The sequence below is a fragment of the Leucoraja erinacea genome, chromosome 28, assembly GCF_028641065.1.
Source record: "Leucoraja erinacea ecotype New England chromosome 28, Leri_hhj_1, whole genome shotgun sequence".
NCBI lineage: Eukaryota > Metazoa > Chordata > Chondrichthyes > Rajiformes > Rajidae > Leucoraja > Leucoraja erinaceus.
Window position 1 is genome coordinate 14,678,764 of NC_073404.1, and position 27,910 is coordinate 14,706,673.

The 27,910-nt window shown below is 47.5% G+C and overlaps 1 protein-coding gene across 1 annotated transcript in view; it reads right to left on the reverse strand.

The window, feature by feature from the left end:
• atp2a3 (ATPase sarcoplasmic/endoplasmic reticulum Ca2+ transporting 3) overlaps positions 1–27,910 on the reverse strand; it is a 129,556-nt gene that overhangs the window by 43,132 nt on the left and 58,514 nt on the right. Inside the window, exons 6-8 of the mRNA XM_055657834.1 lie at positions 21,858–21,938; positions 14,412–14,497; positions 10,655–11,119 (exon numbers count right to left, since the gene is read on the reverse strand). Of these exons, the coding sequence (XP_055513809.1) occupies positions 10,655–11,119; positions 14,412–14,497; positions 21,858–21,938 (632 nt within the window). The remainder of the gene's footprint in view (positions 1–10,654; positions 11,120–14,411; positions 14,498–21,857; positions 21,939–27,910) is intronic.

Consider the following 27,910-nt stretch of genomic DNA (forward strand, 5'->3'; position numbering starts at 1 on the left):
TGCCATCCCAAAGAACTGTGGGCCACAGTGGTGCAGTTGGTGGAGCCACTACCTCACAGCACCAAAGATCCAGGTTGCATCCTGATGTCAGTTGTGTGGAGTTTTCTGTGTGGAGTTTGCACGTTCTTCCTGTGACCACGTGGGGTTTCCTCCAAGTGCTCTGGTTTCCTCCCACATCCCAGGGATGGGTGGCTAAGTAGATTAATTGGCTGCTGTAAATCATCCCTCGTGTGTAAGTGAGTGATAGGTACTGAGGGGAGACGAGGGGATGTGGGGAGAATAAAATTGGTTGGTGTAGATGGGTATTCGGAACAAGCTTGATGAGTTGAAGGGCCTGTTTGTGTGCTGTACAATTCCAAAATAAATCTTGCAAGTTGAGGGTGGCACAGTGGCGCAGCTTAAGTTGAGCAGGTGGTACAGTTGCTGCCTGGGCCCAATCCTGACTACAGGTGCTGTTTGTGTGGAGTTTGTATGTTCTCCCTGTGACTGTGTTCTCTGGTTTCTTCCCACACTCCAAAGACATACAGGGTTGTAGGTTGATTGGCTTTGGTTAAAAATTGTAAATTGTCCCTAGTGTGTCGGGTAGCGCAAGAGTACAGGTGATCGCTGATTGGCACGGACTTGTTGAGCCGAAGGGCCAATTCCCACGCTGTATCTCCAATGTCTAAAGTAAAGTAAAACTATAGTATTCTGAAAGGGTTATTAAAGTTTTAAAGCTTTAAATATTTAGGTACCTGGTTGAATTTACTGATCCAGAGTGACCAGGGACTTCCTCTTAATGCCACCCCAGGAGAAATTCTTTCACCTTCACAGAGACTGAGCAAAACCAACAACCCCAGCACTGAACCAGCGACTAGTCGTCACTGCCACTGTGCTGAGATACAGCGCGGAACCAACCCTTGACAAGAGGGTCAAGAATGTTTCAGATTTTCCACCAGCTGCTTTCAAAGATGAGCAGCCACCGTCCCATTCAGCTGCATGTCGACGAAAGCTTGGCCAAAGTCAATCCTTTGTTTTAACTCATTAAGATCCTATGTCCAGGGCAGTTTCGAGTGTATCACACTGTCTCTGCCGAACATGAAGCCGTAATCATGTGTTCCTGCTGGGAAGAATTCGTTGGGCTCTTTGTAAGAATTAATCTTGTTGAAATTACATCCTGGTTTACTGCAGATCTTAAAAAGGAACCACAAGTCGGGTACAGACTGCTCTGAAGTCTCATTACAGATCCCTTGCATGACTTAAAGAGGCCAAATGTCATCCTGGCAATCCGACAGCACTGGCCTCCAATGTCGAGAAATTACAACTAAGCGGCTGAAGGGAACAGTGAACAAATTTGTGAAACAAATCCAGGGAGAAGCACTAAACCCATTGCTTTTGGTGATAACCTATTTGGTATTTGGTTCACTTCTGCATGTAATTTATAAAAATGCCAGAGGACAAGGCAAGAATTTTCAGAATTGGGAGGTCATGAAATTGAATCCTCCAGAATATGCAGCTGGCATGAGAAATGATTCACCCTTTAGGTGGTAAGGTTTATTAACCCAGGTGGATGACATGGTGGCGCAGCAGTAGAGTTGCTGCCTTACAGCACCAGAGACCCGGGTTTGATCCTGACTACGGATGCAGTCAGTTTGGAGTTTGCATGTTCTCCCCGTTACCTGCGTGTGTTTTCTCCGGGATCTCCAGTTTCCTCCCACACTTCAAAGACTCAGGTTCCACCCTGATGTCAGGTGCTGTCTGTGTGGAGTTCGCATGTTGTCCCTGCAACCACGTGGGGTTTCACCCTGGTGCTCTGGTTTCCTTCCACATCCCAGAGATGTGTGGCTAGGTAGATTACCTAACTGCTGTAAATTGTCCCTTGTGTATAAGTGAGTGGTAGATATGGGGAGAGCTGAGGGGAATGTGGGGACAATAACAAGGGGTTAGTGTTTTAGGGGTAGTCAGAACAGGCTTGAGGAGATGAAGGGCCTATTTCTCTGCCGTACAACTCCTAGCAGGTTAATTCGCCTTTTTAAGTTGTAAAAATGTGTGTAGGTTAGTGTACGTGGTGGTCGCAGGTCGGCGTGGACTCGGTGGGCTGTTTCCGCACTGTATCTCTAACATCTAAATCATGGTGGAGCTACAGTTTTCTAAGCCGCTCCCATTAACTTGCCCCCGCTATTCGAGAAACCTTTCAGTTTTGCTGTCCATGGGTTGCACCATTGCAGTTGCTGTAGAACTGGTGCAAGGCAACATGTAACCAGCCTGGTCTGCAGTGTCTTCACTGACCAACCACCTCGGCATCAGTTTGCTTTATCCCCAGGGTTTCTTTCTCATCCCAGAGGAATGAAGGAACCTGGAGGCTTCCAGCAGTTGCTCCAGAGCATGTCAATGCTGCGAGAATAATTATATGGGCGATGAGTGTAGACTTCAAGGTGGTATGGATAGGCAGATGAAATGGATATAGGTGGCAGATGACATTTAATGCCAAGGAAAGTGTTTCAGCAAAAAGAATGAGGAAAATCAAAATAAACTGTCCGACACAATTCTAAGAAATGCAAAATAACAGGGATCTAGATTTGTTGGTTTACGGATCATTATAAATTGGCAGGGCAAGTGGTCAAACACAGAACACTTTAGAACAGGAATGGGCCTTTCGAATTCTGCCACTCTAACGTAATCCCATCTACATCCCTCCATCCCCTGCCTGTTCCTATGACAGTCCAAACGTTCCATAGACTTTGCTGTTCAATCCGTTTCCACCACCTCCAGTGGCAGCAAATTCTGGGCAGCTCCCACTTGCAATCTTCTTTAAACTTTCCTCATCTTATCTTAAAAATAAGCAGTCCACTATTTGGCATTTCTACCCTGGGGAAATGCTCAAATTTCAGGTAACAACCCTGTTCCCTCTCTCCCTTTCCTGTGCACCACCTCCCCCACCCCATGCATACCCATTTCTCCCACTAATCCCCAGCCGTCTTCCTCCCTCTTCACACCCCATCACGTCCCGTTTTACCTATATCTCTCCCTCTGGCTTTACATTTCACTCTTCTCTCCTTATCAGACATCCTTTTGTCTCCTTTTCATCTCTAGCCTTTGTCCACCCATCTGCTAATCAAACCCCTCCCTTGCCTTTATCCCCCAATCACTTGCCAGACTTTGTCAAATCCCCATCTCTCTTCCCCCTTCTAGACTCAGTCTGCTGAAGGGTCCTGACCTGAAATATTTCCTATCCTTTCCCTCCATAGACGCTGCCTGACCCGCTCAGTTGCTCCATCAAGATTTCAGCATCGGCAGCTCCTGGGAAAGGGACACTCTACCCTATCTACACCTTTAATAATTCTTACATACTTCTATCAGGTCACCCGTCAACCTTCATCGTTCCAGAGAAAACAATTGATTAGTTGTACAGCCTCCCTACCTAATCCTCAATTTCAGAGAACATAATCCTTCAACCTCACGCCCCAATCTGTTGCACACAAGATTAGTGTCATCTTGACAACACACACTGTGCTCCAGAAACTGGAGCTGCTCATTGACTCCGAAGCTCAGATGTCTCATTAAAAGAACACGTGATCAAAGAGAGAAAAAAACTCACATAGAAAAAGTGATAATACAACAAGTGAGAATGGTTGAGGAGAAACAGAATCTATTTTTTGGGCTGAATTTGAACTCATTTTGCAAAGCTAATGAAGAATTCTAGCATGCAGTCAACCAGCCTCTTTGTAGAAATGAACAAGTGTCCTGAAAGTGTTGCAGCTTTTCACAAGCTAGTTGCGATGCCAGGGCAGTTTTCAGTGCTGCCAACATGCCTGTTGGCCTGAGTGTCAGCTCAAGACAGCAATGATTTATAAAGGATATAAATTACTCCATGGAGCTGGCTTTCAAATAACTAACCTATTGTGTGTGTGGGATGATGTGATGTGGACTCAGCACTCACTCCACCGTCTTCCTGTGGCGTCTGCTGGGTTTTCCAAAGACTTTTCCCTCAAAGCCTCAGAGGAGATGCCATGTGGTGTGTGTGTGTGTGTGTGTGTGTGTGTGTGTGTGTGTGTGTGTGTGTGTGTGTGTGTGTGTGTGTGTGTGTGTGTGTGTGTGTGTGTGTGTGTGTGTGTGTGCACGTGCTCTGTGTGTGTGTGCGCGCGTGTGTTTGTGCGCGCGCTCCAAGTGAGTGTGCGCGCGTATCTTAGAGACGCTGGTGTGTGTGTGTGTGTGTGTACGAGGCTGCTTGGACATTTAGGAGCACTGGGTCATGTGGTAGAGGGACAGTGGTCAGAGGGTCAGGGGAGGGTGAAGTCCACAGGCAGTGGGCGGGTCCCTGTGACCTGACCCTGGGCCTGGGAACCCCAAGCCCAAAATAGTGCAGGTTTAAAATCAGCAGACAATGCAACGCTGCTTTCCCTGTCACTTCTGATGAGCTCAGCCCTAGAGGGCTTTTACAGTTTGTTCCATTTAATGAATGCATAAAGATGAGAAATAATGGAAAACACCATTTACCCCGGGGGTTTCGTGCTGAATACAGCCGCAGAAAGAGAAGAACAATTAACCAGCATCTTTCAAAGCCTCAGACAATCGGGTCAGTGATGGGTTTTGGGGAAGTCACCGTGGTAAAGCAGAAACTAAATGGTGCACATGCATATCCCACAGGGAATGTGATGTTGGTCTCTACATCATTTGTAAGAAGAAATTTCAGATGCTGGTTTACACCGAAGATGGACACAAAATGCTGGAGTAACTCAGCGGGTCAAACAGCATCTCTGGAGAAACGGAAGTCTGTTAGAGGGGACATCAACTATTCCTTTTCTCCAGAGATGCTGCCTGACCCACTGAGTTACTCCAGCATTTTGTGTCTGCTTCTACATCATGCCTGCATCTCTCTCTCTGTGGCCTCCTGTCCCAGGATACTCAGTCTGACTCTTGCCAATCACAAACCCAGCAGACCACGTAAGGCAGCCGTGGCCAGACCACCTCCAGCACTGGTCCGGGCACCTCTGGAGGAGGGAGGAGGTCAGACACTCACAGCGCTCCCCTGTTGCTGTGGTATCTGAAGACACCGGGCTAATACAGGCAGCACAATGTCTGGTGGTCTACCCGCACCACGAGGTTGCAGCCAGCTGTGGGAGGGAACCCCCCGGGAAACAAAGGTGGACGGGCAAGGAGGGGGTATCAGTTCGCAGGTTGATCGACACGTCCAAGGAAGGCGATGGCTGGAGGATTGCAGCAGCCTGGGGCTCGCCAGGATTGGGCCGCGCTCGCTCATAATACCTAGAGCACAGACTGGATTTGGGAAATAGCACCTATACATGGCGTCTCTTGCATGCAGGGTCACTATACTATTTCTGTACAATTTGCAAATCGGGAATGTGCTTAGGCTTAGCAATACTCTGCTGGATTGTGCGTATGAAAATAATTGTTGCTGTGTGCACATGACAGTAGAAGCCCCATTGCTAAACCTGTGAATGCAGATTGAAATAGGGCAGCACGCCACCTCAGCCATGCCAGCTGACTGGCATCATTGGCATGTTCTGCCAGCTGGTACTGCACTGTATGATTCACCAGGGAGCAACATCGTGGCTTCCCAGTTCCACAGGGCTGGATAACACAACTGAAAGGGACAGGGAATAGTGACCAGAGGTAAGTGATGGAAGTTGTAGCAGGATTTCCCTGCCCTGGAACAGCACGACAGAGAGAGAGTAGCCCTCAAGCTGATGCATTATAGAGCCATGGAAGAGCACATAAAGCACAGAAAAAGGCCCTTCGGCCCACACTTTGTGCCAACCATCAATCATCCATTTACATAAATAACGTTTATATTCTCTCCACATTCCCATCAGCTCCTCTGGATTCCAGCACTCATCTGCACACTCGGGGGCAATTCACAGTGGCCAATTCACCCACCAACCCACAGGTTTCCAGGATGAGACGAAATACCGGAGCACCCGGAGGAAACCCACGCTGTCCAAAGGAGAACATGCAATGCATTATCCTGAGCCAATGTGGCCTGCAGTAATCTGGATGGATGCAGGAGGAGAAGCCTGCACCAACACACCCACTCCACAAGCATGGAGGTTAAAATCGGAGACAAGCCCAGTGCTCAAACAGAGAGGAAAGTGTACTTTAACCACCCGTCTTTAATGCCAGCTCACCACGGACTGGCTAGCCCTGACTGCCAGAGGTGTAGATCATCAGGATGGAGAAACCTACAGCAGTGAGAAGCCAGAAGCAAAAAGATTCATTCACATGTTTCCGTCTTTAGTCAGCCAGAAAGTCAAATCATCAGGAGAGCTAAGAAAGCAATAACAGGCATTGTACAATCCCTTCGCTGCAGCCAAGTACAACGGCAATCTGAGCAGCAATCTGTGGCTCCAAACCACCTTCTACACAATGTCAAAGCAGCAGCCCTCCATGTTACTAGCTTGGCCAGATTAACTCTAAAAATCTTACTTCATCCACTGCCAGGCACCCCTGGAGAAGGTAAACATCCATCAAGTTGGGGAAGTGTTCGAGTGGCAGCGTGGCCAAGATGAGTTGCTAGATTTCTGCTGGTCACGTTCACTGTGCAGCCTCCAGTCAGCAGGGCTTCCAACAAGAAAACTGGTAGCCACTCTCTGCTCAGGTCCCACAAACAGTACTGGGATATAGTGGCTGGATTTTCATTTCAGTGATGTCACTTGAGGTCTACATGACGACTGGGATGGTGGGTGAAAACTGCCTCCTCTTTGATTCCAGGGATGATTGGGTTAATGTATGTGGAGCATTTGATGGGCTATGGACCTGTTCTTGCTGGAGTTTAGAAGGATGAGGGGAATATCTCATAAGATCATAAGGAATAGTAGTAGACTTAGGCCATTCGGCCCATCAAGTCTTCTCTGCCATTCAATCGTGGCTGATCTATCTCTCCCTCCTAACGCCATTCTCCTGTCTTCTCGCCATATCCTCTGACACATCTCATTGAAACCTACCGGATAAGGAAAGGCCTAGATCAAGTGGACGTGGAAAGGACGGAACCAGAGAGCACAGCCTCAGAATAAAAGGGCGTATCTTCAAATTGGAGACGAGGAGGAATTTCTTTAGCCAGAGGGTTGTGAATCTGTGGAATTCGTTCCCACATATGGTTGTGGAGGCCAAGATATTGGGTATTTTTAAGGAAGTGATCTTGATTAGGAAAGGTGTCAAAGGTTACCAGGAGAAGTCAGGAGAATGGGGTTGGGAGGGAAAAATAAATTAGGTATGATTGAATGGTGGAGTAGACTCGGTGGGCCTAGTGGCCAAATGCTGCTTGTGGTCTTAAGGTCTTATACAGTGCCATGGGATAGGAAGGGCACTAGGGAAATAAACTGCCGAGAGTTGTAAAAATGAATACACTCGTCCATTCATGCCCCTCACTCAATTAGATTAAAGATGCTGTCTTCACTTTCTCTTTGAGTGCATCACTTGATCTTACACTGGGTTTTCGCTGCGAACAGGCTCGTCACAACCCGATACCACTTTATACATTACTGCATGATCTCACTTAGAATAAGCTTTCCCTCAATTAACACGTGACTAAGATCAAATAAAGTGTAGTTTAATGAAGTGTAGAATCCATTGTCATGCATTCATTTTGCTCTCCATGCCACTCATTGCCAAAGTGGGCTGCCTCCTCCACTGACAGATTCCAACAATATAATGCTCATTTTTCTTTAGTTTAGTTTAGAGATACAGCACCTCAGCCCACCGAGTACGCGTTAACCAGCAATCCCCGCACACTAAAGTCCCTGTCCCACTTAGGAGAACTAAACAGCAACCTCTGGTGACCTTGCCCGCCACCCAAATAAAAATCAAGGTCGAGGTGACCTGCAACCTCCTACCACCTCCCACGCATATGTTGAAAACCTTCCTCGACTATGAAGAAAACCAGCTTCGACTAGACCTGCAACTAAAAAATTATCGATTTTTAAAACGGCAACCTATTTTTAATCGAGGCCAGTTTTAATCATGTTGAAAAAATAGCAGCAACCTAGATGAAGCCTCGACCACGCAGAAACCACGTTCGACTATTAGGGAGAGTGACCAAAACCTCCGGTGACCTCATGAAAACCTTTGGTGGCAGGCAAGGTCACCAGAGGTTGCTGTTTAGGTCTCCTAAGTGGGACAGGGGCTTAAGACGATCCTACACACACTAAGGAAAATTTACATTTATACCAAGCCAATTAGTCTACAAATTTGTACGTCTTTGGAGTGTGGGAGGAAACTGGAGCTTCCCAGAGAAATCCCACGCTGGTCGCGGGGAGAACGCACAAAAAACTCTTCACAGACAGTACCCATAGTCAGGATTGAACCAGGGTCTCTGGCGCTGTAAGGCAGCAACTCTACTGCTGTGCCACCGTGCCACCCATGTTGCTCCATTAGTTCTATGCCAGAGATTACACTTCATAGAATCACAAGAAAATTTACCGCATAGTGGGCAGCTGCTTGGCTCATCTCAGCCACGCTAATTAAAGAGCTAGCCAACTAAATCACACCTTTCTGCACTGGTTTTGTAGACCTGCAGGCCAAGGCTCAGTAAGAACGTGTCCAAGGGCTGTTTAAATATGGGGGGAGGTTCCCTCTATCACCTGCTCCAGGAGTGAGATCTAGATACCCACCAACCTCCAGAATTTTATTATTCCTCTTATCCATTCAATTACTTTAAATCCCAGTCTTTTGACCACTTTACTAAGGAAAATAGAGCCTTCCTATTTACTACATCCATGCCCTGCAGTTTTATACATCTCAATTCAGTCTTCTCTCAGCTCAATAAAACAAACCTGGTCCGTCCAATCTTTCACTTTGCCTTTGAATCTCTTCTCCGCCCACTTCAGTACAATCACAAGATGGACACAAATATGATGGTTTTGGTCCGACCCAAAACGTCATCCATTCTTTTTCTCCACAGATGCTGCCTGAACTGCTGAGTTACTCCAGCACTTTGTGCCTATCTTTGGTATAAACCAGCATCTGCAGTTCCTTTCTGCACAATGTCAGTAAGGTAACCTCCCATGAACCATGAACAATTAACTAGGTTAATTAAATGTGAAAATGCTGAAAAAAATACAGCAGTTCGTGCAGCATCTGTGTGAAAAAAAAGTAGCGAATGCCATCTGTCCTGCAGAGTATTTCAAGCGATTTGTATTTTGATTTCAGGTTTCCAATATCTGAAGCATTCACTTTGCATCCCGCATAGATGTTTGTTGCTGTGAAGGTGACTGCTTCTGGTGACAACGAACCAAACACAAAACAAATCTTTGCTTAATAAAAACTCATTAACCAACGTAATAGACCATCACCATCCATCTGATATCACTTCTGATAGATGAGACGCCAACAGCAGCCTCTCAGTAATGAACCTGCTCGTGTGTCGAAAATCTAAATGGGTTTCAGTATAAAGCTCCTGCAAAACCGCAGATGTTACAAAGCTGGATAACTGAACACAGTGCAGGGACAATGACAAAGAAACGTGACTGATCAGTCCACACAGGTCAGTTTTGTTTAGAGATACAGCACAGAAATAGGCCCTTCTGCCCAACTTGTCCATGCCATCCAAGAAGCCTAATCTCTGCCCATTTGGCCCATAGTCTCCCCAAAATGCATCATCTTACACTCACTACCCCATCAATATCAATCTGCTGTTAAGACAAGCCTCCTCACTACCAGTTGGGTGGGAGCTACAAGGTAGATGGTATGGGACACCAAAATGGTACTGCACCCAATAAATGGTATTGGGGACAATATGTCCCTAACAACTCTCACCAACTTCTACAGTTGCGCCGTAGAAAGCATTTTATCGGGATGCATCACAGCATAGTTTGATCCATAGATGCATCTCAGCTCCATCCAAGGCCGCAAGAAATTGCCAGAGAATTGTGGACGCAGCCCAGACCATCACACAAACCAACCTCCACCTTTCCATTTAAACCTCGCGCTTCCTCTGAAGGTATAATCAAGGACGAGTCGCAAACCTGGGCACTTCCTCTTCTCCCCTCTCCCATCAGGCAAAAGGTATTAAAGTGTGAAAATGCACACCTCCAGATTCAGCAACAGTTTCTTCCCAGCTGTTATCAGGCAACTGAACCATCTTACCACAACTAGAGAGCAGTCCTCAACTACTATCTATCCCATTGGAGACCCTTGGGCTATCTTTGATCAGACTTTATATTGCTCTAAACATCATTCCCTTTGTCATGTATCTGTACACTGTGGATGGCTTTGGGGAGTCTGCATCCCGGGGGCATGAACATCGAATTCTCCCAATTTTGTTAGTCCTTGCTGTCTCCTCCCCTTCCTCAACCCCCCTGCTGTCTCCTCCCATCCCCCAGCCTTCGGGCTCCTCCTGCTTTTCCCTTTCTTGTCCCCACCCACCCCCGCCCCCGATCAGTCTGAAGAAGGGTTTCGGCCCGAAACGTTGCCTATTTCCTTCGCTCCATAGATGCTGCTGCACCCGCTGAGTTTCTCCAGCTTTTTTGTGTACCCTTCGATGGATCTCTTTACCTTGCACTAAACCTGCAGTTCCCTCTTAAACACTGTGGATGGCTCAATTGTAATCATGTGTTGTCTTTCCGCTGACTGGTTAGAATGCAACAAAAGCTTTTCTCTGTACACATGACAATAAATTAAGCTAAGACGTTAGCCAGGCGGGTAATGCCCATCCACGTACCTTACAGACGGACATCTGGTTGGTGGTGAGTGTGCCTGTCTTGTCGGAGCAGATGATTGAGGTGCAGCCCAGGGTTTCGACGGAGGGAAGGCTGCGGACGATGGCGTTCTTCTTGGCCATGCGGCGGGTGCCCAGGGCCAGGCAGGTGGTGATGACAGCGGGCAGTCCCTCGGGGATGGCAGCCACCGCCAGTGCCACCGCGATCTTGAAGTAGTAGATGGCGCCGCGAACCCACGACCCCCCGTGGACGGGGTCATTGAAGTGGCCGATGTTGATGACCCAGACAGCCACGCAGATGATGGATATCACCTTGGAGAGCTGCTGGCCAAACTCGTCCAGCTTCTGCTGGAGAGGAGTCTTCTCGCATACCGTGGACGCCATCTGGTTGCGAATCTTGCCGATCTCCGTGTTGATGGCCGTGGCCACGACCACACCCAGAGCCTTCCCGGCCGCAATGTTGGTTCCCTGAGAAAAACAGCGAGCACAAGGCAGGGTCAGTGATGGGCCGAGGGACTGTCAGGTGGGAAAATCCACGGAGAAATGCAATCTGGAAGAGCCAATGACTTTCAAAATATTATCACAGTTGACAGAAAATAGTATTCTAGATAAACCTTCTAACATAAAATGTGTTATATTTTCTTTTACAAAAAGTTTGGATTGTGGCCCAACCTTCCATATCCCATTGGGTCCCATCACAGCAGCTGTCTCCTGACATCATCTTTATTTCCATTATTTCAGGGATCGCACAGTGGCGCAGCTGGCCGAGCCGCTGCCTCATTACGTCAGGGACCCGGGGTCGATCTTGACCTTGGGTACTGTCTGTGTGGAGTTTGCACGTTCTCTCTGAGACCATGTTGGTTTCCTCCCACATCCCAAAGACATGCGAGTTTGTCATTTTCTCGGCCTCTATAAATTGCCCCCCAGTACAAGGGTTCCCAACCTGGGGTAAACTACCTCCAGGGGGTACATTTTGCCTACCCCAGGGGGCTAAATTTGTTGATTCTGGATTTGTTTAAAAACAATATTTTAAAATGTTCCCTTTGTCGGTTACTTCATTATGGTAGAAGTGAAAACTCAAATTACTGAAAAACAGGGTGGGGGTAAATTTACTTTCGATAAGTTGCCAGGGGTAAACGGGATGAAAAAGGTTGGGAGACCCTTGCCCCAGTGTGTAGAGTGCACAAGTGGGATAACATAGAAATAGTGATATAACGTGAACGATGGTCGAAGTGGACTTGGTGGGTGGAAGGACCTATTTCCATGCTGTATCTTTCAATCAATCAGGTGAATTACATGAATGCTCCAGTGGCTCCATGTTCATTGTAACAGAAGTCAACTGCTCAAAATCACAATGCCTGCTTGTGGGAACAAATCAATCCCGGTCATTGTCCTTCCCCTTTGATCCAGCTGACCAACTACGCCTCAGTCACAAAACATCCTCAATGAATTCCCTTCAGAAAAGCAATTTCATTGCGCCCAGAAAATCACTGGCCTATTTAGTGTCGGGGGCGATTCTTGCAAAGCCTGCTTCCACTTTTCATCCTGCATGAGCCGTGAATTGAAAAAGCCTTTGATGAGCAACACAATAACTGGGTTGGCTCGACCTCTCAGAGGTGACAGCCTGACCCCTCTCTCAGATCATCTGCATTTTCCTGCCGTCAGAAGCTATGCTTTGAACTTCTAGTGACGGATATTTATTCCTTCATCTAGAAATGTTATTGATTTTTTTTTTTAAACCTGCATCTGCCAACTTTTCCATTATAAATGTACACATCTACATTTACAGCAGCTGCCCAAGTAAACCAGACATCAGCCACATTATCAAACACCTCCACATTTTTTTTCTGCACCCTCCCTTCACCAGACTGAATACAGAGGTAGAATTCTCCCTGAATCCCGTTCATGCCTTTACCACGTCGTCTGTTCCTCAATGGCTCACATCTCTTCACTTTCGACCATTATCTTGCACATTGGCACCGACTTCTACTTCAATGCTTTTCTTCTTTTTGGAAGCCTTGATTGAGACACCTTTTCAACCCAATTTTTTTAACCCGTGGAATTCTCCCTGCTTTGCTCCTTGTTTGCCACATAAATATTTAACACGGTTGAACAAGGCGCACCATCGACCTGATGTCTTTGTTCCTCTCCTTTTACAACCTTCCCTTTAATAGACACACAGTGCTGGAGCAAGTCAGCGGGTCAGGCAGCATCTTTGGAGAATAAGGATGGTGACGTTTCGGGTCGGAACCCATCTTCAGTTCCAACTCGAAATCCTTTCTCTCTCGAAATGCTGCTTGTCCCGCTGAGTTACTCCAGTACCGTGTGTCTATCTTCGGTGTAAATCAGCATCTGCTGTTCCTTTCTACACAACTTCCCCTTTAATTTTTCTTTTCAAATTTAACATGGCTGGAAACTTGATCATGCTTAGAATAATCCTTCTTTGGGCCTTCTGATGTTTTCGAGTTCATTTACTAAAACCAGCACGGGGATCACCTTGTTCCTCACTGACCGTGTACAAACACTGGAGGAGCTCCAGTCAGTTTGGAATAGGTCAAAATCTTTCATCTTTCGTATTTTGTTTTTCTATCCAGACATCTCTAAACCACGTTTAATCACCTCCACATAATGCAGTCCAAGTCGAGTTATTAACTCGTGTCCTCCTTTGCAGCCATCCGCTGGATTCGTATTTATAAATGAAGCCAACTTAATGTCAGAATGAAATGATCATTCCTTCCACTATAATGAATTGTTAACTCACTAACTGCATTGCTAAAATGTTATACATTCGTATATAAAGAAGCTAAAAATCTCACTTTACTCACTAACTTTGTCCTTTCTATCCTCCCTGTACATCCCATGGGGTTGAGAGGGAAAGATAGATCAGCCATGAATGAATGGCGAGGTAGACTTTATGGGCTGAATGGCCTAATTCTGCTCCTAGAACTTATTAATAGGTTAACTAACGCTTAACCTCCATGCCATCTGCTCCACGACTAAATTCCTTGTTTGTAGAAAGCCTCTGTCCGACTTAGGCCCTTTTTTTGGCAACTAGGCTGTGGCCACATGGTCGCAGGGTGACACCTGTATGGTCGTGAGTCGTCTCCTCAAGTGGCCTAAACGTTTTTCTGGTCACCGCTGGATTTTGAAATGTTCAAAACTTTTCGGCAACTGTGGGCTTGACATAGGTACTGTCGTAGGTTGTCGACAGAATGACGCGGGGTGCTGACTTTGGTGAATTCCATTGCCGACTACCTACGTCAACCTATATCAACCGGCGACTGAATTGTCGCCGACATGGTCATTGCTAGTCGCCGCTTGTCGCGGGTGGACGTAGGTTGACTTTGGTTGTCCTAGGTTGTCGCCTGTGTGGTCGTAGGTGGACGGCCTAATAGGTTGCCGGTTGTCGGTAGCTTGCCGTCGACTAGGTGGCAGGGTCCAGTCGCTGCTTTTTTGGCAACCTGCTACGCCTATGACAATTGACGTCAATCGCCGAAAAAAATTGCCTAAGTGGGACAGGCCGTTAAAGGTGAACATACCTAGTCACTGTCAGGCTTCACCAAGCTGCTTTGCAAGCTGTTGGTGCGAGAGCTGTGCCCAGCACAACACACTTCCAAGCATCTGATTTATTCACAGAGTCAATCTGTAAATTGCAATTATTAATAATAACTCAAAATTCCACCTGACAGCAGAAATTCATCCAGAAGAGTTTTTTTGTTTTTGTCCCACATCCTGAAATTAACTCGCACTCTATACGTACCGAAAACAGCATGTTCTTCTTGTCCTGGTTTACCGCTCGTGGGTCAGGCACGGGATCACTGTGCTTGATGACAGAGACAGATTCACCTGGACACAGAAAGGAAAGAGTTACAGTCAGCACGGTATGAAGCAGGGAGAGACGGGAATCCCCAGAGGAGCAGAAAGCGATCACCATTTGATCCTGTTTATGCAACGTCATACTGGGTTCAAGCAAACTAGTGGAAAGGTTTCCTGTGGATGGTCGGCTTTGGTTCTCACCCAGCAATGGAGACGCAGAGTTTAAGAAGGAACTGCAGATGCTGGAGAATCGAAGGTACACAAAAAAGCTGGAGAAACTCAGCGGGTGCAGCAGCATCTATGGAGCGAAGGAAATAGGCAACGTTTCGGGCCGAAACGTTGCCTATTTCCTTCGCTCCATAGAGGCTGCTGCACCCGCTGAGTTTCTCCAGCTTTTTTGTGTACCATGGAGACGCAGAGGTGGGTTGAAGTGAGGGCACATGTAAATTGGAGGAACAGCAACTTATATTTGGCTTGGGCAGCTGACAACTTTGATTTCTCTAATTTCAAGTAACCCTTGCATCCCCTCCTTTCATCCCTCCACCCCCCTCGTTAGATATCCTATTAGTTCCAATGTTCACATTCTTGTATCCCACTTCGCTAGTCCATTATGGGCTCCACTCTTCTTTGGTCACCAGTTGCCAGCCCTGCTTTGGCCTCGTCTTATCTCCAGTTCCCTCCCCTCAACTTTCAGTTTGAAGGAGGATCCCGACCTGAAACGTCACCTATCCTCTTTTGCCAGAGATACTGCCTGACCCGCTGAGTCACTCCAGCATTTTGTGTCTATCTTAATACATTAAGTTAGAAGTTGGTATTCAGAGTATCGTGCTGCTAAACCACAAACGCTAAAGGGCTGTTGACAGATGAAGTTTGGATTCAGTGCCTGTGGTGCTACAGTTGGGCAGGTGTTGACAGCAGTGGTTGAGGATGCAGTCCGCAGAGACTGGTTAGGTGTGGTGGACTGGCTCAGTCTACAGTACCGGCAAGGCTGACTGACAGCTAGGTGTCCCCCTGGGCTCTTGCGGGGGTGGGGGGGGAAGGGGGCAGAGGTTCACATCCCAATCAGAAAAAGGCACGGTGGCTCAGCGGTAGAGTTGCTGCCTTATAGCTCCAGAGACCTGGGTTCAATCCTGACATTCCTTACGGAGTTTGAACATTCTGCCCGTGATCTGCGTGGTTTTTCCCCAGTTTCCTCCCACACTCCAAGGACGTACAGGTTTGTAGGTTAATTGGCTTTGGTAAAAATTGAAAATTATCCCTAGAGTAGGATAGCTTTAGTGTACGGGGATCTCTGGTCGGCGTGGAATCGGTGGGCCGAAGGTCCTGTTTCCACGCTGTATCTCTAAACTAAACTACAAAACAGGCGACAGAGTAGAGTTTGTTTTATTCCTTCAACTAATGCAGGCTGACCCGGCATTTAATTGTCTACCTCTCACTGTCCTTGAGAAAGGTCATGGAGAGCTGTCTTGTTGTACCGGTGCAGTCCTTGAGTTGTGGGTACACACACTATGCTGTTAGGGAGGGAGTCCCAGGATTTTGATCCAGCAACAGTGCAGCAATGGTGATGCATTTGCAAGTCAGGGAGGTCATGTGACCTCGAGCGCAACTTGCCATGCGTCTGCTGCCCTTGTCTTCCCCACTGCTAGAGGTCATGGGTTGAGAAAGTGCCGTCTAAGGGGTCATAATGTGTTTAGTTCAGTTTAGAGATACAGCCCGCAACCAGGCCCTTCGGCCCACTGATTCCATGCTGACCAACATTCCCCATACACTAGCACTATCCTACACACACTAGGGACAATTTACAACCTTTACTGAAACCCCAATTAACCTACAAACGTGTACGCCTTCGGACTGTGGCACCAACACTGCACAGACAGCACGCGCAGTCAGGATCAAAGCCGGGTCTCTGGCGCTGTAAGACAACAACTCCACCACTGTGCCGCCCTGAGTGGCTGCAGTATTGCAGTATATGGGGTAAATAGTCGCCACTGTTCACTGGTCGTGGATGGAGTGAATGGTTGTGGTTGGGGGGAGATGGAGGGTGAAATCTAGAGGGCTGCAGAAGATTCACCAGGTTGCTGTCTGGATTGGACGACTATAGTTATGGGGAAAGACTGAAAATGCTGGGCTTGTTTTCCCTGGAGTGGAGGAGGCCGAGGGGTGACTTGACAGAGGTATATAAATAAGATGCATAGAGTAGGTGGTCAGAATCACTTCACCTTGATTGCGGCCTCAAAAACAAGACTGCCGATGTTTACGGTGAGAAGACATTCAAGGGGTTTGTTTGTTTCTATACATTGTGGTTGACATCTGGAACTCACTGTCGGAGATGGTGGTGGAATCAAATACAATCACGACATTTAGAGACATTAGTATATTTTATATATTTCTATTGGGCCATAAATAAGCATGATTATGCCTAAGGTTATGGATCTAATGCGGCAAATGGTTTTCCTGTAGATGGGAGAAAAGGTCAGCAGGGATGTAGTGGGCTGAAGGGCCCGTTTCTGTGGTGTTTGACTCCGTGGCTCTTGTTCTAGATTATTGCGTTAGGGGAAACATCCTGTCTGCATCCACCCTGTCCAGCTCCCTCAGGGTTGTGCATGTTTCTGACCATTTATTACAAAGCTCGTTGATGCTGATTTTTAAAACCACAAATATTCTGATGTTCACCCTCACAGTATGCTTCACAAAGGTAAAACAAACAAAGGCTACAGTTAGTTACAATTCAGCACTGCCGGATCCACTCTGAATCATAGGACGTGACATCATTCCCCCCCCGCTTACAATTAAGAAAAGCAGCGGTTTCCCTCCGGAGCTGAGGCCATGGGAAGAGCAGAGCCAAGTCGCGCATCTGCCAACACATGAGCTCACGGTGCAGGTGGCATTATATGGAAACTCTTCCCATTGGAAAAAGGTACTGCTATTCCTGGGAATCTGCCATCCAGAAACCACTGGGAAACTGGAACTGGTGGGAGCAGGAAAGGAAGAGCTGTACAAGGCATTAATTAAACAATTTGCCAAGTCGTGTCCGCAGCCAGATCATTTCTACCTGGGAGCTGAAAGCTTTGCTGGAGCTTAATGGGTTCGAACTGTACTTATATTAGTGGGATTCCAGTTCTCCGGGGTAAAAACCTGCCTTAAGATACAGCAGTGATCTGCCAAAGCCTGGGAGCAGACACAGGGATTGCCAAAGGGACCAGGTCTACTTTAATGATCCACTTTGAATGGGTTCAGTATCTGGTCATTGTTTGTCCCGCTCCTTATTGACCAGGAATGTGTATAATGTCATGTGGAACTGGCGACATGACTGAAGAAGGGTCTCGACCCGAAACGTCACCTATTGCTTTTCTCCAGAGAGGATGTCTGACCTGCTGAGATACTCCAGCTTTTTGTGCCTATCTTTGGTGACATTTAAAGGTAGATGGTGAAGTGAAGGTGTCCCAGACAAAACACGTGCTCTTGATTGGGCGCTGCCCTGGGGTGCGTTGGTGGGGAAGGTACAAAGTGACTGCTGCCTTCTCTGAAGACTCCCCAGAGAAGGCAGCAGGACACGTAGCGGCCATAAGGCTCAAGCCTGCCAGTTGTTCAATGACTTGGCTGTGAATGGCCAAGTGCAGGATATCAGCCTTAAATAGCAGCTCCCTACAACCGCACTGCTGCCCACTGCCCCAGGCCATTTCCCCCCAACCCCCCCCCCCCCCCCCCCAACAGCACCTGCATCCCACACCTTCAGGCTGCACCGCAACCTCACAGTCACAGCACTGGTGCAGGGCTCACACCCACGTCACGCAGCCATTCTCAGCGGCAGCAACTCTCTGCACCACCTCCTTCCCTCCGGTAAAGAACAGGCAGCTGGAGGAGAGTTGACCCACCACACCCGACTCCCAGTCCAATCCATCATGGGGACAGGCGTTAGAGACCCTGGCCAAGGACGTGACAGACACTAGGCCTGTACTCGCTGGAGTTTAGAAGGATGAGGAAGAACCTCATGGAAACTTACCGAATAGTGAAAGGCCTGGATAGAGTGAATGTGGAGAGGATGTTTCTACTAGTGGGAGAGTCTAGGACCAGAAAGCCATAGTCAAAGAATTAAAAGACATACCTTTAGAAGGAAGATGATAAGGAATTTATTTAGTCAGAGGGTAGTGAATCTGTGGAATTCATTCCCACAGATGGTTGTGGAGGCCTAGAAAATGTATATTTTTAAGGCGGAGATGACAGTACGATTGTTGGGGTATGGGGAGAAGACAAGAGAATGGGGTTGAGGGGAAAAGATAGATTAGCCATGATTAAATGGGCCGAATGGCCTAATTCGGCTCCTAGAACTGATGCCAGGGTTGATGGCATCCACATAGTGTACATTCCTCGTCACATCTCAACTCACAACCCCTCACACCCGTGTCTGATTTACACGCTGCAAATGGTACAAGAATTAACTCTCGTTTCGTGCTTAACAAGGAACTGCTGATGCTGGAAAATTCAAAAAATTTTGCTTGGGCTGTTTACACCCCAACGGTATGAACATTGACTTCTCTAATTTCAGGTTGCCATTCCCTCCCCTTTCCCTGCTCTCCTACGTAGCCGACTGTCTCCGCATCTTCCTTTCCCCCCCCCCCCCCCCCCCTCCCCCCATCTCGACTCGAAACGTCACCTACTCCTTTTCTCCATAAATGCTGCCACACCTGCTGAGTTTCTCCAGCATTTTTTGTCTACTCTCATTTTGTACTGTGCTGTTCTGAGCAGCATTGTGACCAAATATATAGGTGTTGCCTCAAATTCTCAAGCTATCAATGAGTGTACATTTCCTTTTGTTTAAGTAAAGGTTGTACAATAATTCATAAAATGCCCCCTAGTCAAATACATGAATATATTAATCTTAGTTACCCATTCTGTGACTTTCATGCATCTGATTCATTAAAGAGCAGGGTAGATATTTTCTCGCTGTTGGAAGCATTCCTTAGATACCAATGTCAGTGCAACCCAAGAGCGGCTCACTTGTAACCTTGCATTCAGTTAAAACCACCGACCACACCCGACCTGTACAATGCACCACTGAAACTGAATGCCGATGTCAACTCACTTCATGTCACCTACGTTTGTTTCTTGGCTCCAGGATTGGCAGGGGAACTGGGGATGGTGGGGGAGGGGGTGAGAGGGATGGAGAAGGATTTCTCGAGGGGCACAGTCAATATTTACCCTTCCACCAACCAATACCAAAACAGATCATCTGGTTACTGCCACAACGTTACCGTGAGGAGTGGCTTCGCTTGGACAGCTTACAACCCAGCGGATTGATTTCTCCAACCTCTAGTAACCCTTGCACTCCCTCTCTCTCCGTCCCTCTCCCACCCTAGTCTTCCTGTTAATTTCACGGTTTGTATTCCTTTGTTATCACCTCATCCCCAGCCCACAATGGACTGTTGTGGGTTCCACAATTCATGAGCCATTGATGCAGTCCAACAATTGCCCATACATTAGTTCCTTGTAAGGCCACTTTTCCATCCTACACACTAGGGGCAATTTACAGCAGCTACAGACCTGCTCGTCTTTGGGATGTGGGGGTCCTATACCTTCCCCTCCCTGACTCTCACACTGATGAAGGGTCTCGGCCCGAAAATGTCACCCGTTTCTTTCCTCCAGAGTTACTCCAGCATTTAGTGTCTATCAACTGTGCACAAATTGGCAGCATTGCACATACTCTTCATAGAGTGACTGTGTTTCAGGAGAGCCGGGTTCACGAGGCTGCAGCCTGCTAAGGGATGTAATGAGGCTGTGAAAAGTAGCGCAGGAGGCATGTGTTGCTTTTCTTTAAATGTCTGACAGATGCTCAATGGAACAGACATGATGTTAAGCGCAGAGAGGTTTGAATAATTTAGAGATGGAATTCCCGAGGCAGCGCCTTAGATTTGCTTCTATTCCAGTTCGGTAGACTCGGAGTTCACTGACTGGGCTGATGTGGGACAAACAGACTATTGCACAGAGGGAACAACAGGAGGGTTAATGTTGATGTGGGTGGTGACGGGGCAGTGTGGGATGTAGTGCGGTGCTCCTGCTGTTTTTGCTGGGCTCCAAGCGCGCTCCGGGCTCCTCAGTGCCTTCACGAATGTTCCGCCTCCATTTTGAGCAGAGAAGGGATTTTCGTGATCTCCGGAGCCTGCCCGCAGAATCCACAGTGCAATTTGGGAGCAGTTCTTCGGTCACTTGAAGGGAGAGCAGGGAGACCCTCTGTGGCTGCCACAGCAAGACCTGTCTCCTCCTGAAGCCATCAGCCGTAAATAAACAGCCAGCTTAAAGCCAACCACACAGAGTTCGCTCTGGTGAGGATCTCAGTGTAAACTGGGCCTAGAACTGGATGAAGCAGGCCCTATCAATAAGTAGCCACTATGGACCACAGGCAGGAGTAGGCCCCAAAGTTCTAGAGCTGCTCCCTTACAGCGGCAGAGACCCGGGTTCGATCCCAACTGTGGGTGTTGCCTGCACATTCTCCTCTGTGACCACATGGGTTTTACCCGGGTGCTCCGGTTTCCTCCCACATTCCAAAGATGTGCAGGCCTGTAGCTTCTGTAAATTTCCCCCAGTGTAGGATGGAAAAGTGGCCGAGGAAGGAACTAATGTATGGGTGATCGTTGGACGGCGCTGACTAAGTGGCCAAAGGGTCCATTTCCACGCTGTAACTTTCAACCTCACTAAAGACCATGAGCCCATGCCAGGAGGCCTCTAACAAGATGTTGCTTCCATCACTGGGCCACCAACACCTCTGGTAACCTCAGCGTGTGGCTCCTCACAAGCGACACATTGCAGGGAGAAGCTGTGTGGACACGTAGGTTCTTCCCACCTCAAGGGTAATTGACAAGAACATGGAGCAAGTGCTCCAAACGTGAAAAAACTAGAACTGAAGTAGCAAAAGCACGTAAAAAACATCTCTAACTTAATGTGCTCAATAAATAAATAAAGCAAGTCAACAGCTGGATTCCAGTTGAACAACAATGCAGCTTAGTGGTGCAGTGGCAGAGTTGCTGCCTTATTGTGCCAGAGACCCTGGTTCGATCCTGACTATGGGTGCTGTCTGCATGCAGTTTGTACCTTCTCACCGTGATCTGTGTGGCGTTTTTCTCCGGCAGCTCCGGTTTCCTCCCACACTCCAAAGACGTACAGGTTTTGTAGGTTAATTGGCTTGGTATAAATGTAAATTGTCCGTAGTGTGTGTAGGATAGCGTTAATTTGCAAGGATCCCTGGTCGGCGCAGACCTGGTGAGCCAAAGGGCCTGTTTTCGTGATGTATCTTTAAATTATTATATTATATTATTATAATCTAAACGAAACCTGTGCACAGCAAGCAAGCTTGGCCCGGGAGAGGGCAGCAGCAGCAGCAAGCCGGGATCCTCACCTGTAAGAATGGACTGGTCCACTCGCAGTGTTGTTGACTTGATGCCGATAATCCTGATGTCAGCGGGGACTTTATCACCAACTGAGGAAGAAAAAGGGGGGGAAAAAACACACACACAATTAAACCAAGCATACAGTAACAATCCTCCAATTGAATTATCTGGTGCAAACTCCACGTGCTTCCCTTGATTATTAGTTGATCCATGTCTCCTCCACTCAGAATTCACACTGATCATTTTCTTACATATAATTGAGTGCAGTGCAGCAGTGGTTGAAGAAGGTGCTCACCACCACTTTCTCAAGGGCAATTGTACTGGCCATGTCCATATTCTGAACAGTTCTGACGGGCAGTACAGTGATGCAACGGTAGAATTGCTTCCTTACAGCACTAGGATCTTGACTACAGGTGCTGTCTGTATGGAGTTTGTACGCTCTCCCCGTGATCGCGTGGGTTTTCCCCGGGTGCTCTGGTTTCCTCCCACACTCCAAAGACATACAGGGTTGTAGGTTAATTGGCTTTGGTAAAATTGTAAATTGTCCCTAGTGTGTGTTATCTAGTGTATGGGGTGATCGCTGGTCAGCCGAATGGCCTGTTTACATGCTGTATATCTAAACTAAATTCATTGCAACGTTTAAGAAACCTTTAGACAGGTATATGTATAGGATAGGTTTGGAGGGATATGGGCCAAATACAGGCAGGTAGAACTAGTGTAGATAGAACATGTTGGTCGGCATGAGCAAGTTGGGCCGAAGGACCCATTTCCATGCTGTAGGACTCTATGACTCGAAACAACCAAGGTGTTCCCTCATGTTCCTCCCCTTCAAGTGGAGTGAGAGAAGTAGATTGTTTAAGACTGAAATAATTAAAATCCTTAATTAGCAACGTGTTTGCTGCCCGGTTCCCAAGATAGAGATGCTGCACATTTCTGTTCACAAATGGCGAGGAGTTGTATACGAGGTGTCACAAATTGTCACTGACAGTAAACTACTAAGTGTTTTCTCTTGTGAAACCTTGCTGGCAAAAACAGTCTCCAGGGGTTTATAATCCATCCCATTTCTGGTCAAAAATAATCCTGAACTGTGGCCCAGAGTTACCAGGAACCATTGAGGTCTGAAAAAGGGTTTCAACCTGAAACGTCACCCATTCCATCTCTCTAAAGATGCTGCCTGTCCCGCTGAGTTACTCTGGTTTTTTGTCTGTATCTTCGATTTAAACCAGCATCTACAATTCTTTCTTACACCACTGAGATAATGTCAGGGCTGGTGTGCATTGTTAGACATCCCAATGGTCTGCAATTGTTTATCAGTTATGCTGTTTTTTCCTGTCTGCTCTATCTATAAATATAGAGGAATATGCAGAAAAAAATAATACACCACAGTTCTTTAATCTAATGAAAAGATATATATACAACTACATATAAGCAATGTGTAGGAAGGAACTGACTATTCTGCTTTACACCAAAGATAGACGCAAAATGCTGGAGTAACTCAGTGGAACAGGCAGCATCCCTGGATAGAAGGAATGGGTGACATTTCGGGTCGAGATCGTCATCTCTGAACCTCTCCAAGTGTCTTTAAAATGTTGTAATTGTACCTGTTTCAACCACTTCCTCCAACAGATTGTACGAAGGACAATAGTGGGCAAACACATGGGCAGGGGCAGGGCTAGATTGGGGGAGATGCGAGGAGATCCACTGATCAGGCTGTCAGATGGGCAAAGGCTGACTGTTGCCATAGTTTTGATCATCTGCTTCTCTTCGATACTTGATCTGCACATCGATCCTTTGGAGGCCACGGTTTGTAACATCTCCCTTCCTACCCGGCACAACCACAACTAGACTCGAGTCAACAGCCATTCTGTACATCCAGCAGGGAAGGTTCATACACAGAGATACATGTCTGATTTACGCAAATCTGATCAGCAACAAAATACATTTGCGTTGGAAATTTGTGTTGGAGCAAGAGATACACCCAAGTTGTTGGACATTGAATAGGACCAAGGGTATCGGCAGAGGGTAACCGGAAAGGCTGTGCCTGGGTTGTTCATAAAGGCAGTTAATAACATGAGCCTTTCATATATACAGGGAGTGCCATTGGTCATCCATTTACCTGCAGCCTTCCTGTTGCAGTAATATTACATCCACATTTCCTCAGCACGCTACTTGCATGAAGCCCAGTTACTACTGTGTAACGCACGGATTACAGCGCTGTAGTCTCCCACCACTTGTGCAGCACGGCGGCGCAGCTGGTAGAGCCACAGCCTCAGCGCCAGGCATTCTGGTTCAATCCCAATCTCAGGTGCTGTCTGTGTGGAGTTTGCATGTTCCCCATGTTGGTCTAATCCCCCCCCTCCCCCTAAGTCTAGACATGGGGGTTTGCAGGTTATTGGCCTCTGTAAGTGCCCCTGGTGTGCAAGGAGTGGATGCAAAAGATCGTAATAGAGCTAGTGTGAACAGGATGGTTGATGTGGGCTGAAGGGCCTGTATCTTTCAATCAATCAAATTAGCTCTAATAACACACAGGATTTAGTGTGGGGGCATTAAGTTTGGAGCAAGGGAGAGGCAGTTTTCATTCTGGCTGCCCACGCTGACCCCAGCACTGGTTCAACAGCCTGCCAACACGCCAAGCTCCGTGCCACTCATAACCCCGTCCACTTGCCAAAGGCATGAATACACATTTTCCTTCTAGGGAAAGTTGCTCTGACACAACAAGCAATATTTATGCAATTGAAGTTTCCTATCACAGTCGGCTCAGTGGATGGAACCCACTTCACAAAACCTAAATTGTTCATTGTTCTCCATGAAGCAGGTCAGCAAAATCCCTCGTTACTCATCAATAAGTGCACTGTGCCAGCATCCCATTTCCTTGTGCTTTAATCACTATGGATTGAAGTTCCCACAAACAGAGAACAAACAGGCACTGTGCGATAATAGAATGTGTTGTGGAACAGTGCAGAGTCCAGACCCAAAGGAGCTGATTCTTCAACCCCAAAATACAAGTGTTTAATAATCAATTTCCAGCGAAGTGGTGGAGCATCCTGTTACTAGGAACTGCGATAATCCACACTGCATGGACTATTTATTCCACAGTTGCCTAGGTAGCAGGCAGGGAGCCCAATTGTGGAGATGTTACATGTTGAGCAATACAGTGGCGCAGCGGTAGAGTTGCTGCCTTACAGCGCTTACCGCACCAGAGACCCGGGTTTGATCCTGGCTACAAGCGCTGTCTGTACAGAGTTTGTATGTTCCCCCGCGACATGGGTGGGTTTTCTCAGAGATCTTCAGTTTCCCCCGACGCTCCAAAAGAGGTACAACTTTGTAAGTTAATTGGCTTGGTATAAGTGTAAATTATCCCTAGTGTGTGTAGGATCGTGTTAGTGTGCCGGGATCGCTGGTCGGTACGGACTCGGTGGGCCGAAGGTCCTGTTGCCTCGCTGTATCTTTAAACAAAACTAAACCTCGGACTTATCCAAACCCAAACGGCCATCATCAGCCTGGGAGGCCGAGCTCGGTATGGCTGCTCTCCCTGCTCTGCCCCCACACACTGCAGGCTGGCAAGAAGCTGCTCAGCTGGTTAGGGTACAAATACCAAACAGTCCGTCCCACCCCAAGCTTTGACGCTACAGAATTCCGCTTGTTGACATTGGGAGGAGGATTCCACCCATGGGGACAAACAATTACACAGCTCCTGCGGTTATAAAACCACATTCCAGACTAGTTACTGGCAGTGAACGTTTCCCTGGTGACGGAGCAGGGTTGTGCCAGGCTGCAGAGTATAAACTAGATCCAAAGTGTTATTTCCAGAAGCAGCATGGGCAGGGCAGGGCAGGGGGTAGGGATAAAGGTAATTTTTAGGGATATATAATATATCAGTCAGCCTATTTCACGATCAGTCGCAGCCTAGTAGAATCCAGTCCCCTCGTCCTGCACTGCAGCTCTGTGGGACAGTGCGTATCCCTCAGTGTAGGAGAGGAACTGGGGTATTGCCTCCAGTGCCTTCAAGGTTGACTGCAGCAGGTGCCACCCGAGACACCTATGTCATCGGGCAAGGAGATGGATGTTGGCGGGCCTGAGCTGGCCAAGGGAGGCCCTGCAGCAGCAGCCGAGGGTTTACCGGGATTGTAGATGCTCCAGTACATCCAGCATGTGGAGTTCGGCGTTTGTCTTTATCTTTTGCAAATGGCAGCAAAATATGGTGACGGGTGCAAGAATCTCACTGTGCAGTGCATACGTGACAATAAAGAACCATTGATATCTCAACACCTCCTGAACAAGACCCAGTCGACACTTCTCCCATGGACCCCATCGTAGGTGGCAGTAGTGACCTTCCAGAGATAGCAGCAGGCAGAGGGTTTATTTTCAATGGTCTTGGAGATCTTAGATTAGTGCCATGTTTAACAGAGGGAATGACTAGACAATGGGGTTAGACTGGGTGGGATGAAAGTGTGAACTGTGAGTGGGTTTAGTGGATTATTTAAGGGTGCTGGGAGTGAAGAACACTGGGGTGTAGTGGGAGGGATGTCAAACGTGCTATTAGACTGGGTAGGACCAAATAGATTGTGGAAGCAACACATAATGGGGGCGCAAATTACAGAAGCCATTTTCTCTTCTCAGAGTCTTCAGGATGAGACTCCATGTGTCAACTCAAACTCCTGCGTTAAACTGGCGCATGAGAAGGGTCAAAAAGTCTAAACCATGCATTTTGTCCCAACTTGATCATTTATATAGGTCAATTGCAGGCAAATGGGGCCAGCATAGATTGACATCTAGGTCGGCATGGATGGGTTGGGCTGAAGGGCCTGTTTCTGTAGTAAGCAAGGGGCTGCAGATGCTGGTTTACAGATAAAGACATAAAGTGCTGGAGTAACTCAGCGGGTCAGGCTACATCTCTGGTGAACATGGACAGGTGCGTCTCAGGTTGGGGCCCTTCTTCAGGCCCGTTTCTGTGTTGCACGACTATGACACTAGGTGGTCACCCAAGAAATGCTTGGCCACAAATACGAGCCTTGAACTGGACCACTGCGGGTGGCTCCTGGTACTGAACCTCTCGCCACATCAGCACCACTACTCCAGCCAAAGACTGAACACAAGGGGCTTCCCAATGATCCACTGCCTGGACTGCTCCCAGGTTGTCTCATTGCTCCTTGCTGAGCTCAGGACATTCCACTCTCTGCCCTTAATGTCCCCAGGGTGTCTCAGTGCATCTGCTCTGCCAAAGATGTTTAGCTTAGTTTAGAGATACAGCAGATACCCATGCGGGTCACGGGTAAAATGTACAAACTCCGTGCAGCCTGCACCATTGTCAGGATCGATCAAAGGTCTCTGGCACGGTAAGTGGGACAGGGGCATCAGGCAGCGACTCTACTGCTGTGCCACCGTGCTGCCCTGTGTTTGAGATGAATGCATTTCGTTGTCTCTGTACTGTACACTGACAATGACAATTAAAATCTGAATCTGAATCTGAGATTCTCTTCACAAGGCAAAGGCTCACATCGAAGCCGATCTGTGAGAACGGGACGGTAATTATTTTAGGTGGCGATCAGCTCAGCGTTAAATACCTCTCAGGATACCACTCAAAACCCTTAGTGGTCCTTTTGAAATAGAAGTGGCCATTGTAAGGGGAGGCCTTGTTTCAGCAACTCATCCCAGGCTCGAGTCCAAGACACATTGCAGCAGATCCTCGTGGCTCATTTAGTTATCGTTTAAACAGCAATTGTTCAACCTGATGTGTGGGAAGAAACTGCAAATGCTGGTTTAAACCAAAGGTAGACACAAAATGCTGGAGTAACTCAGCAGGACCGGCAACATCTCTGGCGAGAAGAATGGGTGACCTTCCTTCGGGTCGAGACCCTTCTTCAAACTTAATTGTTTAACCTGACTCGGGCATTGCAGAAAATAATGATTCGGGTTATTAGGTGGCAAGGAATGCACCAGCCTCAACTCACTTTAAAACTGAGCATCTCCAGTGTTAGTCTCATGACAACAAGCAGAGGAATGATTGCCTAGAAACAGCTACTTTCACAACACTTGTTCACCGAAACAAATGATCTAATAG